Here is an 11330-nt window from a genome sequence, read left to right on the forward strand (position 1 = left end):
ACACAATTGGGGGGATGTGTTTACGTTGAAATCACTCCCAATATACGATTGGCTTTCGTTTTATTGAATGCGCCCCCTCGTCCCCTGTGCCCGTAAAGCATTATTCGCCATCACCACCATCAATGTCTTTGCGCGCGGTCGCGCTAGAATGCCACAGTGTAACGCTAATAACGCGTGCGAGCTTAATGAATACACAACCTAAAAACGATGCGTAACCGTTGTTCTGTAACCGTGCCTAAACCTTATCCCTTTATATAATCGTTTATAGTCAGCTGACCTAATCCCGTTGCCACCCTTTTTGTTTACAAACCACATACACACACACCCACCCACACAGCCTTTCACGGAACTGTGTTTTGGTTTCTATGTTTTGTGCGATAAGCACGTGTGTCTTCTTAGGCGACGGTATATCGCCTTCATTCTGTGCAGCTGGCCAATCCCATCAGGCTGGGCGTATGCTGCTACTGCTACTAATGTTACGCATTAGAAAGGCATTAGAAAGAAAATAACGTATAGAACTAAATTTGAATACCACCTCCCATGTGTCATTGTCGTTCCCCTCGCGTGATTTTGGGGCAGCTCTAAAACTACGATACGAAATAGTAACGCTTTATAACCTATAAGCCTATAAACCGTCTCTGCGGTTCAGTGCAGAAGCTCAGCTTTGCGGTTTGCTCCGCGAGGTGGTTACGATTTAGGCGTAATACGACGGAGGAATCGTAAGATCGCTCAGCACCGCCAGCTGATCCTCGGTGAACTTGAGCTGATGCACTTCCCAGTTGTCGTGATGGGTGCGCTTGAAATCGCCCATCGTTTTCCGAATGGTAGCCTGCGAGAACATAAACAAAGGGAAAGCTTAAGTTAACACAAGCTCAGAAGACCATGGTTTGGGGTTTTTTCCCCCGTGCCATTACCGGTATTGGTTGCGGATCGTTCAGATGGGCACCGAGATGCTCGAACACGTTCGGCACAAACTCAGGCACTTCGTACGGGTAGGCGGATATGAAGGCACACAGTCCGAGGACACCGGTATGCCGAGCCAGGACGGCATTCGCTTCCGCACTGCAGAAAAAAGAACAAAAACATTATTTAAACCATACTCACAAACAGACACACGGCAATCAGCTTACTTTTCGTTTCGGGCCACCTCGCTCGAACAGCTCGCCGCCTCGACCCGGATGCGCTTGGAGCGGATAATTTTCGTGCGACATTTGCGCTTGAACAGCTCGAGCAGCTCCTCGGTCGCAGTGAGGAAGGAACAGTGCACCAGCCCGCACAGCACCTCGGCCGCCTTCTCGCGCACCTCCACCACACTGTCCTCCAGCAGCCGCAGCACAATCTCCTGCACCTTCGCCTTCCATTCGGGCCGGCTCAGGATGATGGTCATGTTGTAGAAGACCTGCACCTGCAGCACATCGATCACGGCACGGCGGGCGGACCAGAACGACATCTTCGACACCTCGTCGATCTTGGCCAGCGCCACGTCCATGCAGTTGGGCAGTGTCAGCGCCTGGGAGATGAACGCCAGCAGCAGTGTGCAGATTTCGCTCAGCTCCTGGTCCTGCTCGGAACGCTCCAGCCGGCACGCGATCGGCAGCAGCTCGAAGTACTCCTTCTCGTTGCCGTTCGAGTACCGATGGATGGTGTACGTGATCCAGTGGGCAACTGTGGGGACAGACGCATTGTGATGATGTACAAAGTGAATGAAGAAGTAATCAGAATCGCGTAGCGTAACTTACTCGTCTTAAACAGTCGCACCGCTTTCACATACTCGCTGTCCTCGTCGGGCGCACATCCTTCCACCTCCATTTGCATCTCATCCGCCGCCGCTACCTTCGGTTTCGGCGGTTCCGGATCCTTCTGCAGCAGGATGGCAAGCTTTGGCATCACGTACGCAATCATCTCACTGCGCTGCGGGGAGATCGCCCTACACTCATACCCCTCGAAGCGCAGGTCGCCCTCAAAGATGTTGATCAGCGTGTTGCCCAACCGCTCCCGCAAGCTCTGGAACGGGTGGTCCAGGTGCGGCTTCAGGTAGTCCAGCAGCCGGTGCGCAACGCTCGCCATGCGCCAGACGTGCTGGTTGAACGCGCCCTGCAGACAGTACAGCCGGTTGCAGTCGCTGAAGCTGTTCGCATCCTGCAGCGGATTCTCCAGCAGCACCTCGTGCAGCCAGTGCTGCTTGGACGGGTCCATCGATTGGGCCGCGGTCGCGAAACACATGCCCCAGTACATGTCCGTGTCGACCGTGACGTTCTGCATGCCGAGCCGGATCAGCGGCACCAGCCGCTCGTACATGCTGCGCGTCTTCTCGTACGGCCAGTGCTTGGCGCCGCGCATTATGCCCGTCATTACCTCGACCGCGCACCGGTGGTTGCTTTCGGTCGCCTTGTCCTCGATCAGCCGCTTCATATGGCACAGGAACCGATCCAGCAGCCGGTCGCCGAACAGCTTAAACAGCATCTTGATCATCAGCATGCGCGACCCGCTAAACTCGTCCCGACCCTTCTTCTCCTCCAGCGACCAGAAGCGCATCAGCGTGTCGACGTTTTCCTGCTGGTCGAAAAACTCGAAAATGGTACGCTCGTGCTCGCTCAGCTCGTCCACCGTGCGGTCCAGCTTCGGCTGCTCCGCGCTCGGCGCGTACATCTTGAAGCCCTGCGTCCAGCCGAAACACCCCTCGACCGTGTACATGTAGCGCGGTTCGTCCCACTCGGCCTGACTTTTCGGCACGCGCGCCACGTCGTACTGGAGCCACATGTTGTCGTCCCGATAGCCGGGCGCTACGTTCGAGCCCGGGTTGGGCGGAACCGAGCCGCCATCCTGCCCGGCCAGCCGGGCGACTATTTCGAGCGGGTTCATGACGCACTTCTTCTGCGGGCGCTTCTGCTGCCGGAATATGCCCAGCAGCAGCTGAATGGCCAGCTTGCGCTCGGTCACCGAGTCGTGTATGAGGTGGTGCACGGTGAGCCGCGTTACCGACGGCGGATGTTCGGCGTACGGGTGACACAGGTTGATCAGCATGACCGAGGCAAGATAGTGGTAGCGCAGGTGCAGCTTACTCGTTTCGACCGTCTGCACAATGTCCGCAATCAGCTGCTGGAACAGCTCCATGTTGCGTTTGTTTTCACGCGCCCGGGCCGCCTGCCCGGCCGCCAGATCAAGCTCATCGACACGGGTACGCAGGGCGAGGGCACGCTCCACCACCTTCTCGCCAATGTCCACCTCCAGCAGGTAGGTCGGTGACTGGCCGTCGATCATCTTCTTCAGCCCGTCCACCAGCTTCACGATCGACGGTTTCTCCGACAGCTTCGAGCGCAGCAGGGCCGGCCATACGCGGGCCAGATACTCCCAGTTGTTCTGCGATATCAGCCGACCGCGGCGCTTGATGAACAGCAGACACAGGATGCCCTTGAACCGCTCGTGGTTCGTGTTGGCGTCCAGCTGCAAACACTCCACGATGCGATCGGTCAGCAGCGGGTAGGCGTACGGGAACAGGTACAGCATGTCGTGCAGCTTGGCCTGCGCCTCGATCCGCACGGTCGAGTAGTAGGAGACGGACAGCTCGAGCAGCTTCTTCATCACCTCCAGATGGGTGGCGCTGAACAGCGGCAGGCTCATCTCGTCCCGGCAGTCCTGCTGTATGATGACGCGCGTCACCACCACCGCCCGGACGTCCCGCTTGCAGCGCGTCAGCTGGTACGTCTGGAAGCGCTTGGTCGAGTTGAACGTTTTCAGCTGCATCTCGTATGAGCCGTTCGGGTGCTTGCGCAGCAGCACCTTCTCGTACAGCGTGACGATCGCTTTCAGCGTCTGCGTGTCGTCCTCCGACACCTCCAGCAGGCGGTCCTGCAGCCGCGCAATCGTGCGTATGATCGCCTTGCGCACGTTCTCCCCGCCCGGCATGCGGATTTCCAGCCCCTCGAACCCGAGCGTCACGTTCAGCTGCAGCTCGCGCAAATCGACACACGTCTCGAACAGCTTGATCGGTTCCTCGTCCGTCCAGTTGGGCAGAAAGTTGTAGCAGCGAATGAGCGCCTGCACCATCATAACGCTCCGGTGCAGCTCTTCCCGCGGCAACGTCACCTCGCCGGCACTGTGCTGCTCGAGCTTGGCCAGCAGGCTGGGCAGGTAGCGATGCATAATGCGCTCACAAACCGCCCGAGCGCCCTCGTCCGGGACGCGCCACTCGATCTTACCGTCCGGGGCCATCTTTTCGCCCCACCGCTTCACCGGCACAATCTCCGACAGCGGTTTCTGGAAGCAGTCCGGGCTGTTGCGAATGTCCATCGTCTGCACCGTGGACATGTTGTTCATCAGATTGCCAACGATCTGGGCCAGATAGCGCGCGACGCGCTTGCACTTAAACTTAGCCAGCCGGTCCAGCGTCGGCAGCAGATCGTCCACGTAGTTACGTATGATGCGCGGATCGCCCCGCACCAGGTTGGACAGCAGCACCAGATAGTACAGCATCTCGTCGTTGTGCTTCTCCAGCTCCTCCACCTCGTCGTGCTCGCCCATGTAGTCCTCGATCAGGCGCAGCACGTGCGGCAGCAGCACGCGCAACACCTCCCTGCCATGAATGCGGGCGAACAGGCGCACCAGACAACCGACCAGCTGGCCGGCCACGTTCGGCTCGAACAGGCGCGTCTGGACGAACTCCATCAGCTTCTTGGCCGCGGCCGCCACAATCTTATCCGACGACTGGCCCATGATGCCGTGCGTGCAGGTCTGCACCATCGGCTCGAGCAGCGATTCCGCCTTCGAGCGGGCCGTGTCCAGGTCGGACTGCTCCATGCGCACGTTGTTGGTGGAGCTGTTCTCGATCAGCAGGAACAGCCGGTCAAGATACTGCAGCGCGAAGCTCTCGAAGTCGGCCGTCTGCTCGCACAGCAGCCGCTCGTCATCGGTCAGGTTGGTGTGGTGCTGGCCCGCCTGCGAGCAATCGATGATCGGTATCAGGAACGCCACCGACGTCAGGAACTGGAACGTGATGACCGTTTTCATCAGATCGTTACCATCGATCCCGGGCAGGGTGGCCAGAAACAGCGGTATCACGTGCGTACGGCCCTCGGTGTAGCCCTTGTGGCCCGACACGAGCGCACGCGACACACCGATCAGCCCGTGCAGGGCGGCCGTCAGCTTGCGCGGCTCCGTCAACGAATCGAGGCTCGTGTACACGCGCTCGATAATGGTCGGAATGATCAGGGCCGGCCGCAGGTCGGCCAAGCATTGGAATATTTTCCCCACCTCCTGCGGGTTCAGTCGCGAATACATCGCCTGCAGGGCGACCGGTTTCATGCACTCCACGAACGCGGTAATGCACTCCTCGGTCAGCTTGTGTTCGCTTGGTATCGGCCGGATATGGTGCCCCTTGCGATACCGCTCGACCACGAGCCGATCGATGAAGAACCGCGGCAGCAGGATCAATATTTCGCCCAACATTTTCACCCACTTGCCCGTGTTGGCCGGATGCAGGTACGACTCGATCGTCGACATGAACGTGCTCAGATACTGCTGGGCGCTGCTGCGCGGCCCCAGCGCTGACACGATCCACGTCGCGATCGCGTCCGGCTGCAGCCCATTCGCCCGGCCCCCCTTCGTGTTGCGGTAGTTCACGGGGAAGTTGATCGCGCGCGTGATGCGCGCAAACATGGTCGGAATGTGCGGCTCCCAGTCGATGTGGCCGATGTTCTTCAGCCCAACGACCGCAAACATCGTCATCAGGTCGCCCGCCCACGGTGGGTTGTGGTACGCGTTCCAGATCGACATCAGCTTGTCGAACCACAGCTCGTACCCCTGCTCGTAGTTGAGGAAGATGTTCAGTATGGTGACCACCTCGCAACCGCTACCATTGTCCAGGGGCTGTATCCGCGGCATAAGCTCGTCCAATATTTCCTGCATTGCGGACGGAGGAAAGTAGCTATCGGGAAGGGAAGGGAGAGAGAGAAGGGCATTATTACAAACAAAATGGAAAGTAGAAGCGGCAAATACTTACGGTGTACACACTTGTATTGCACATTGCAGGTTGGCCTCCATGGTCCTGGGAAAAAGGGGAGAGAACATTAGAATGCTTTGTTATTCTTTGCATGTTTTGGGTAAATATAACCGGCAGCGAAGCAGGAACCGAACACTCTGTACCTAAAGCGATAGATGAAAACCACACCGACCGGTGATTTCCCAACTTTTGGTTCGTTAATACCGTCCCAAGGAAGAATGTGCAACGAATTTAGGTGGACAATGGTTCTGCGATGAAAACAGAGTGTCCATGGTTCATGGTATCCCATACTCCATGGATGTTAATAGCGCCGGAAGGCACGTGCCCAAGTGCCTGTACGATTAAATCTACCATGAACATGAGAATGCAATGATGCAACAACGATGCAACTACACAGCTCGTCACATTCTCGCTTTCTCTCTAGCGCGCGCTAATAGCAAAATTAGCCTTTCTTTTGTACCATTTTTCCTCAGTTAAACACACACACATACATACAATAGACTCGCTACACAACTCCCAAAACAAAACAAAATAAACACCATTACCATTGGAGAGTTTATAGAATAAGGGTGACCAGGAGAAAGGAAGAGAGTGTTTTTGTCTTTTAAATGTCCATCCACAAAATTGCAAATGACCAAGCGCAGCGATCAGCAAAGTATGACTCGCGGGCCGCATGCGGCTCTTTACCGTTCACACGTCATGGAACTTTCATACATTTTCTCTTTTGGTTGATCTAGATGGCTCTGCTCGTGGAGCTCTACGATCATTTTAATAAGAAATGGCTCTTTCCGACCCAAAGTTTGCCGATCGCTGGCCTAGCACCACCGTTTAAAACATACGATAATGTCCGCGCCGAATGAACCCGAAGGAGAATGACGGGGAATGGGGAAAGCGGGAGCCAGAATAGAGGAGAAGAAATCAAAACAATTTAAACAAACAAAAAATGATTTACGCTTTCTCCTGTCCATTAGCATCCATCTCGATACCGAGATACTGGGCCACGGTGGACACATCGTAGCCCATCTCCTCGGCGGCGGCTTCGAGCAACAGTGCCAGCGGTGATTTCGTGCTTTCGTTTCGGTTCTTCCTGCAGGTGGTACGCAAATTGGTGGAGGAACGGATTTTACTCAACAAAGAAACGAAAACAACCCCCGAACAACATTTCGAACGACGAACGCTCTAAGCACATGGGACTCGAAAATACGGGCCTGGGACGAGTGTAAGACAAACAGGCACAGAATTCGAACTACTTACGATGTGGTGTTGAACAGTTCGCCCTTTTTGCTTAGCCGCGACACGACCAGATGGAACAGATCGTACAGCGGTCGCCACTCGATCTGCAAATCCTTCGTACTGAGCCATTCGCGCTTGCTAAAAAAAACAACATAATATATATTCAAGGTTTAGTAGGAGACAGGCGGGGACAATGGTATCGAGCTGTAACATACCGTAGTAGAAAGAAGATTGCTTCACTGATTTTGTTAATAGCGTCCGGATCGAGCTTGGGAATGACGAGCATTTCGAGCAGCAGCTGTACGAACTTCACGTGATCCTCTTTGGAAAACTTCATACCGTACAGTTTAATATATCTGCAACAAAAAGGGCACATACATCATTAGAAAACCTTGCCACAACACACTGCAGAGCCATTATTAATCCCTCCCCTCCACTTACGTCACCAAGTTCCGGATGTTCAGCATAACCGCGGGGCCCATCTCGCGCATCGCCACCGCCTTGCCGAGATTGTTCTTGATACGCTCCAGGTTGGCCTGTGACTCATCGTCCAGCTTCTCCGTGTAGGGTAGAAATTTGTTGCAGAACAGCTCCTTCTGCGGCTTGAACCCGAGCTTCTCGTGGCGCTCATTGCGTTTCGGCCGGTTCTGCTCGATACTGTCGCTACTCTCGTCGTCCACCACGGTCGAGCTGGTCGTATCCGTTTCCGCCAGTGTGCTCAGCGACGAGCACGACTCCGTCGAGAGGGACTGTGCCATCGTGGTGGTCGTTCTCGCACGACACCGTTGCACAACCCGGAACCTACGGATGCACTAGCTAAGCGATTTCTTCCCTAACGAATAAAAAAGTAGGCACAGACTGTTCGATGTTTGCCGATGTTTGCAGATCTCAAAACCCTTTTCCTGCGCTGGGTCTGCGTCTCAAATGTCTGACGACACGATGGGCGACCTTCGTTCGTTTCGTTGTACCGTTGTTGTCACCGTGCTGTGTGCTGCTGCGTTTGCCGTGCATCCAATATTGCGCTTCAGACTATTTCGATATCGCTACGCTATTGCACCTCTCCCAACGCACATCGCACCCTGAGCCTGGGAATGTTTTGCTGAAACTCGGACACCCTGGCAGTCTCTCGTCGACACGGACTGAACGAATTTCCTGCTTCTTGCTCCAACTCTCGTTCGTTCGTTGTGGAATGAAATGCACTCTAGTCTCTTCACGGCCACAATGACTGGACAAATTATTTACTCGCGTGAGGGAGGGGGAGTTTTCCGTTTTCTCGCTGGAACAAACACACAAAACTAAACCTTTGCGTTTATTTAATGAATGCAAAGTGACAAAACGCCACTACTCTCTCTCGCTCGTTCTGAACAGTCATTACGTTCGACATTTTTTCACACACCACAAGCAAGAGGCAGCTCGACAGTGTTGGTGACATTAGCAGTGTTGCCATCTGCGATTCTCGGTCGCTGCCACAGGGTGGGTACAAGAAATGGACAAACGATTTGAAAAAACATGGATATTTTTAACAATGGCTGTTAGAATATGGAAAAATATATTAAAAAATTAATTCAGAATAAGATGAACACAAATTTTGTACAAATAAATAGATAACGACACACCATCACCTACAATAAATAGAATCGCATGGCAACCAGCGCCATCTTGTGTTAGGGATACGAACGAAACGCGGTTTATTTTTTTCTAGAATGCTTTCATTTCACATTTCAACGATGTCACCATTATTTATAATTAAATGTTTTTTTTACAACGGAAATCAATCTGTAGGTATGGATTTCTATAATTTCCAATTCTCATCACCAAAAATTGTTTCTTCTTTCCACAGCTGGCAACACGATTCACCTTCGTATTTTTGGCAACACTTCTAAGCTGTCAAACCCGGCCCTCAATTTGACACATTCCATATGATCAACATGCATGCTGTTGTTTTGATTACCAAAATATACACAATTCACCCGCGGAGAGCAAAAAAAAAGACGAAAATCGCGCGTACCATCCCGTAAGCTTGGCGTCTCCCCAACACTTGTTATCTAATAAATCCCACTTTATTTTAGTAATCAGAGTATGTTTCGCAATGGTTTGCTGTTGCGTATGTTTAGCCAGCAGCGTAGCATACTTCGCCGGTTCTACTGTGTGACCGGGCGGGAGATTCAACCCGCCGACGGTACGCCCTCGTCCTACTTCGGCCTGCTCAAATCTGCCACCGATGCGAAGGAGGTGCTCGAATTCCTGCCCACCATCAGCCGCACCAAGCAGGACCGTCACGTGTACACACTGCCCGCCCTCAAGACACTGTTCGAGCTACAGAAAAATGGCAAAAGCACGCTCCGCTCGGACCAGATCCTCAAGCATCCCCGGTTTGCGGAGCTGTGCCAAAATGTGCGCTTCGAGTCACGCACCTTCCTGATGAACGACATTACGGAGTGCTTGAAGATCCTTACCTATCTCGGGGTGCACACGAACAGCGAAATCATCACGGTGCTGCTGCAGCTGATACGTCACCAAATCAATGATGTAACGTTGGATCACATCGTGTTTCTTAGCTTTATCCTGAAGAAGCTCGACCGGACGCCGCTGGTCGAGGCGCTGCAGATCGCCCTGCCGATGCTGCTGCAGATCCAGATCGGCTACAAGCTGGACCACGAAAACGTGCAGCAGCTGGTCGATCTGCTCGAGTTCGTGTCCCAGCACAAGGTGAACGACCGGACGGTGATGAACATCGTGAGTGCGTTGACACTGCACGGCACCAACCTGTCGCCCGAGCAGGCCACCAATGCGCTCAAAGCGCTGGCCAGCTTTCACAACTTTCTGCCCCAGTACGGGAAGCTGCTGCAGAACGTGTTCGCCGTGCTGGAGCGTGACCTAGACGAGCTGCCGTTCAAAATGCTGGACTATGTGCTGAAAAGGGTGCTGGAAAAAAATCTCGAACATTACCCAATGTTCTACCACGAGCCGTTCCTTAAGCGATGCGCCCAGTACGCGGTCGACCACGACATAGGGCTGCTGAATGCGCTCTATTTGCTGAAAAAGCTGAACAAAATTTCCTTCCTTCACATCCCGCTGCTGGATTACATTGCCGCGCACGCTGGCAAGCTGTCGATTGTGCCAACGTCCGGCATCATCACGATAGTGGCCGGCTTTTCCAATGCCAACTATCGGCCGCCCGGCTGGGAAACGATAAAGGAAGAAATTGCCCGCAACTCCACCATTACGACCGGTTCCATCCCCTGGATACGCTACAATCTCGAGCTGCTCTCGCTGGACATCTTCAATCCCCAGCTGCTTGCTCACTGGTTGAATCCGCAGGCACTGGAAGCGAACATGGCACGGAATGTGCTGGTCGACTATCTGCAGCTCACAGAGCTGGGTCAAACGCTGCGGTTACTGTACGGGGGGCAGTATCAAGGCGCTTACCCCGCGAAACACTACGTGGAGAAATCGGTCATGCTGATGTTGCAAAACAACGACCATCCTTTGCTGAAGCCGCTGGAGTTTGCCTTCGGCGGCGAGGAGTACGTGAGCACGCAGGTTGTGACCGAGCAGGGTCATGTCCTTGACCATGTGATCGCTTTCGATGCGGACGGTAACCCGGTTAAGCAATGTGTGCCGTCAGTTGAAGGGGCTGGCATTCGGTTGGAGGACGTACGGCAGCAGGCGAACAAGCTGTAAGTCGTAACACTTCGAACAAAGAAGCTCTATTTGCATCACCTTCGACATTAAATTAAATATTTAACTCGTTCTCTCTCTCTCTTTCATTTACAGTGTTGCTGTACTGTTTCTACCAAAAAGTTGTTACGCCATCAACGTCAATCGACTGCGAGGACGGTTCGCGCTGCATGTGAAAACCATCCAAGCTCTGGGTATTCCTACAGCCACCGTGTCCCCTGTGATATGGGCAAATCTTCCCGAAACGGAACGAATTCCCTTTCTACAGCGCGAGGTTCGAGATGCACTTCAACAAACAACGTAATTCGTACAAAACCCACCCCACTAGTCCACATAGTAACAGTTTGAAGTGTAACTACAGTTGAACAAACGTTAAATGATGATGAATAAAAAGAAAACAAGGTCAAATTCTAACTCA

At 53.7% G+C, this 11330-nt stretch overlaps 3 protein-coding genes across 5 annotated transcripts in view; 1 reads left to right on the plus strand and 2 right to left on the minus strand.

The window, feature by feature from the left end:
* Nucleotides 1–19: 19 nt before the first annotated feature.
* LOC120953804 (proteasome activator complex subunit 4A-like) lies at nt 20–8641 on the minus strand. Of its 2 annotated transcripts, XM_040374064.2 has the most exons (9): nt 7673–8641; nt 7447–7587; nt 7253–7369; nt 6951–7085; nt 5999–6043; nt 1740–5923; nt 1131–1665; nt 915–1062; nt 20–829 (listed from the first exon to the last, which is right to left on the minus strand). In XM_040374064.2, the coding sequence occupies exons 1-9, from the start codon at nt 7987–7989 to the stop codon at nt 695–697; spliced, it is 5757 nt and encodes a 1918-aa protein (XP_040229998.2). In that variant the 5' UTR covers nt 7990–8641; the 3' UTR covers nt 20–694. The 2 variants fall into 2 exon arrangements, with proteins under 2 accessions (XP_040229998.2, XP_040229999.2); XM_040374065.2 differs by lacking the exon at nt 6951–7085.
* A 492-nt stretch (nt 8642–9133) lies between these two features.
* LOC120953364 (uncharacterized) lies at nt 9134–11326 on the plus strand. Of its 2 annotated transcripts, XM_040373234.2 has the most exons (3): nt 9141–9245; nt 9301–10911; nt 11009–11326. In XM_040373234.2, the coding sequence occupies exons 1-3, from the start codon at nt 9151–9153 to the stop codon at nt 11214–11216; spliced, it is 1914 nt and encodes a 637-aa protein (XP_040229168.2). In that variant the 5' UTR covers nt 9141–9150; the 3' UTR covers nt 11217–11326. The 2 variants fall into 2 exon arrangements, with proteins under 2 accessions (XP_040229167.1, XP_040229168.2); XM_040373233.2 differs by having other exon boundaries at nt 9134–10911.
* The window catches only part of LOC120953363 (polyubiquitin-C-like), a 4179-nt gene continuing 4169 nt past the window's right edge, over nt 11321–11330 (minus strand). The window contains exon 2 of the mRNA XM_040373231.2: nt 11321–11330. This exon is cut by the window's right edge and continues 3148 nt beyond it. The gene's annotated coding sequence lies outside the window, so the exon portion shown is untranslated.

The sequence above is a fragment of the Anopheles coluzzii genome, chromosome 2 (genome assembly GCF_943734685.1).
Source record: "Anopheles coluzzii chromosome 2, AcolN3, whole genome shotgun sequence".
Taxonomy (NCBI): Eukaryota; Metazoa; Arthropoda; class Insecta; order Diptera; family Culicidae; genus Anopheles; species Anopheles coluzzii.

What these genes read in the sequence shown, in the direction of transcription:
- LOC120953804 (XM_040374064.2), bottom strand. Translation starts at nt 7,989, where the DNA reads ATGGCACAGTCCCTCTCGACGGAGTCGTGCTCGTCGCTGAGCACACTG. An exon ending in GCAATACAAGTGTGTACACC is followed by an intron (nt 5,924 to 5,998) that starts GTAAGTATTTGC and finishes CCTTCCCGATAG; the next exon opens with CTACTTTCCTCCGTCCGCAA. An exon ending in ACGATCCGCAACCAATACCG is followed by an intron (nt 830 to 914) that starts GTAATGGCACGG and finishes ATGTTCTCGCAG; the next exon opens with GCTACCATTCGGAAAACGAT.
- LOC120953364 (XM_040373234.2), top strand. Translation starts at nt 9,151, where the DNA reads ATGATCAACATGCATGCTGTTGTTTTGATTACCAAAATATACACAATT. An exon ending in AAAATCGCGCGTACCATCCC is followed by an intron (nt 9,246 to 9,300) that starts GTAAGCTTGGCG and finishes ACTTTATTTTAG; the next exon opens with TAATCAGAGTATGTTTCGCA. An exon ending in CGGCAGCAGGCGAACAAGCT is followed by an intron (nt 10,912 to 11,008) that starts GTAAGTCGTAAC and finishes TTTCATTTACAG; the next exon opens with TGTTGCTGTACTGTTTCTAC.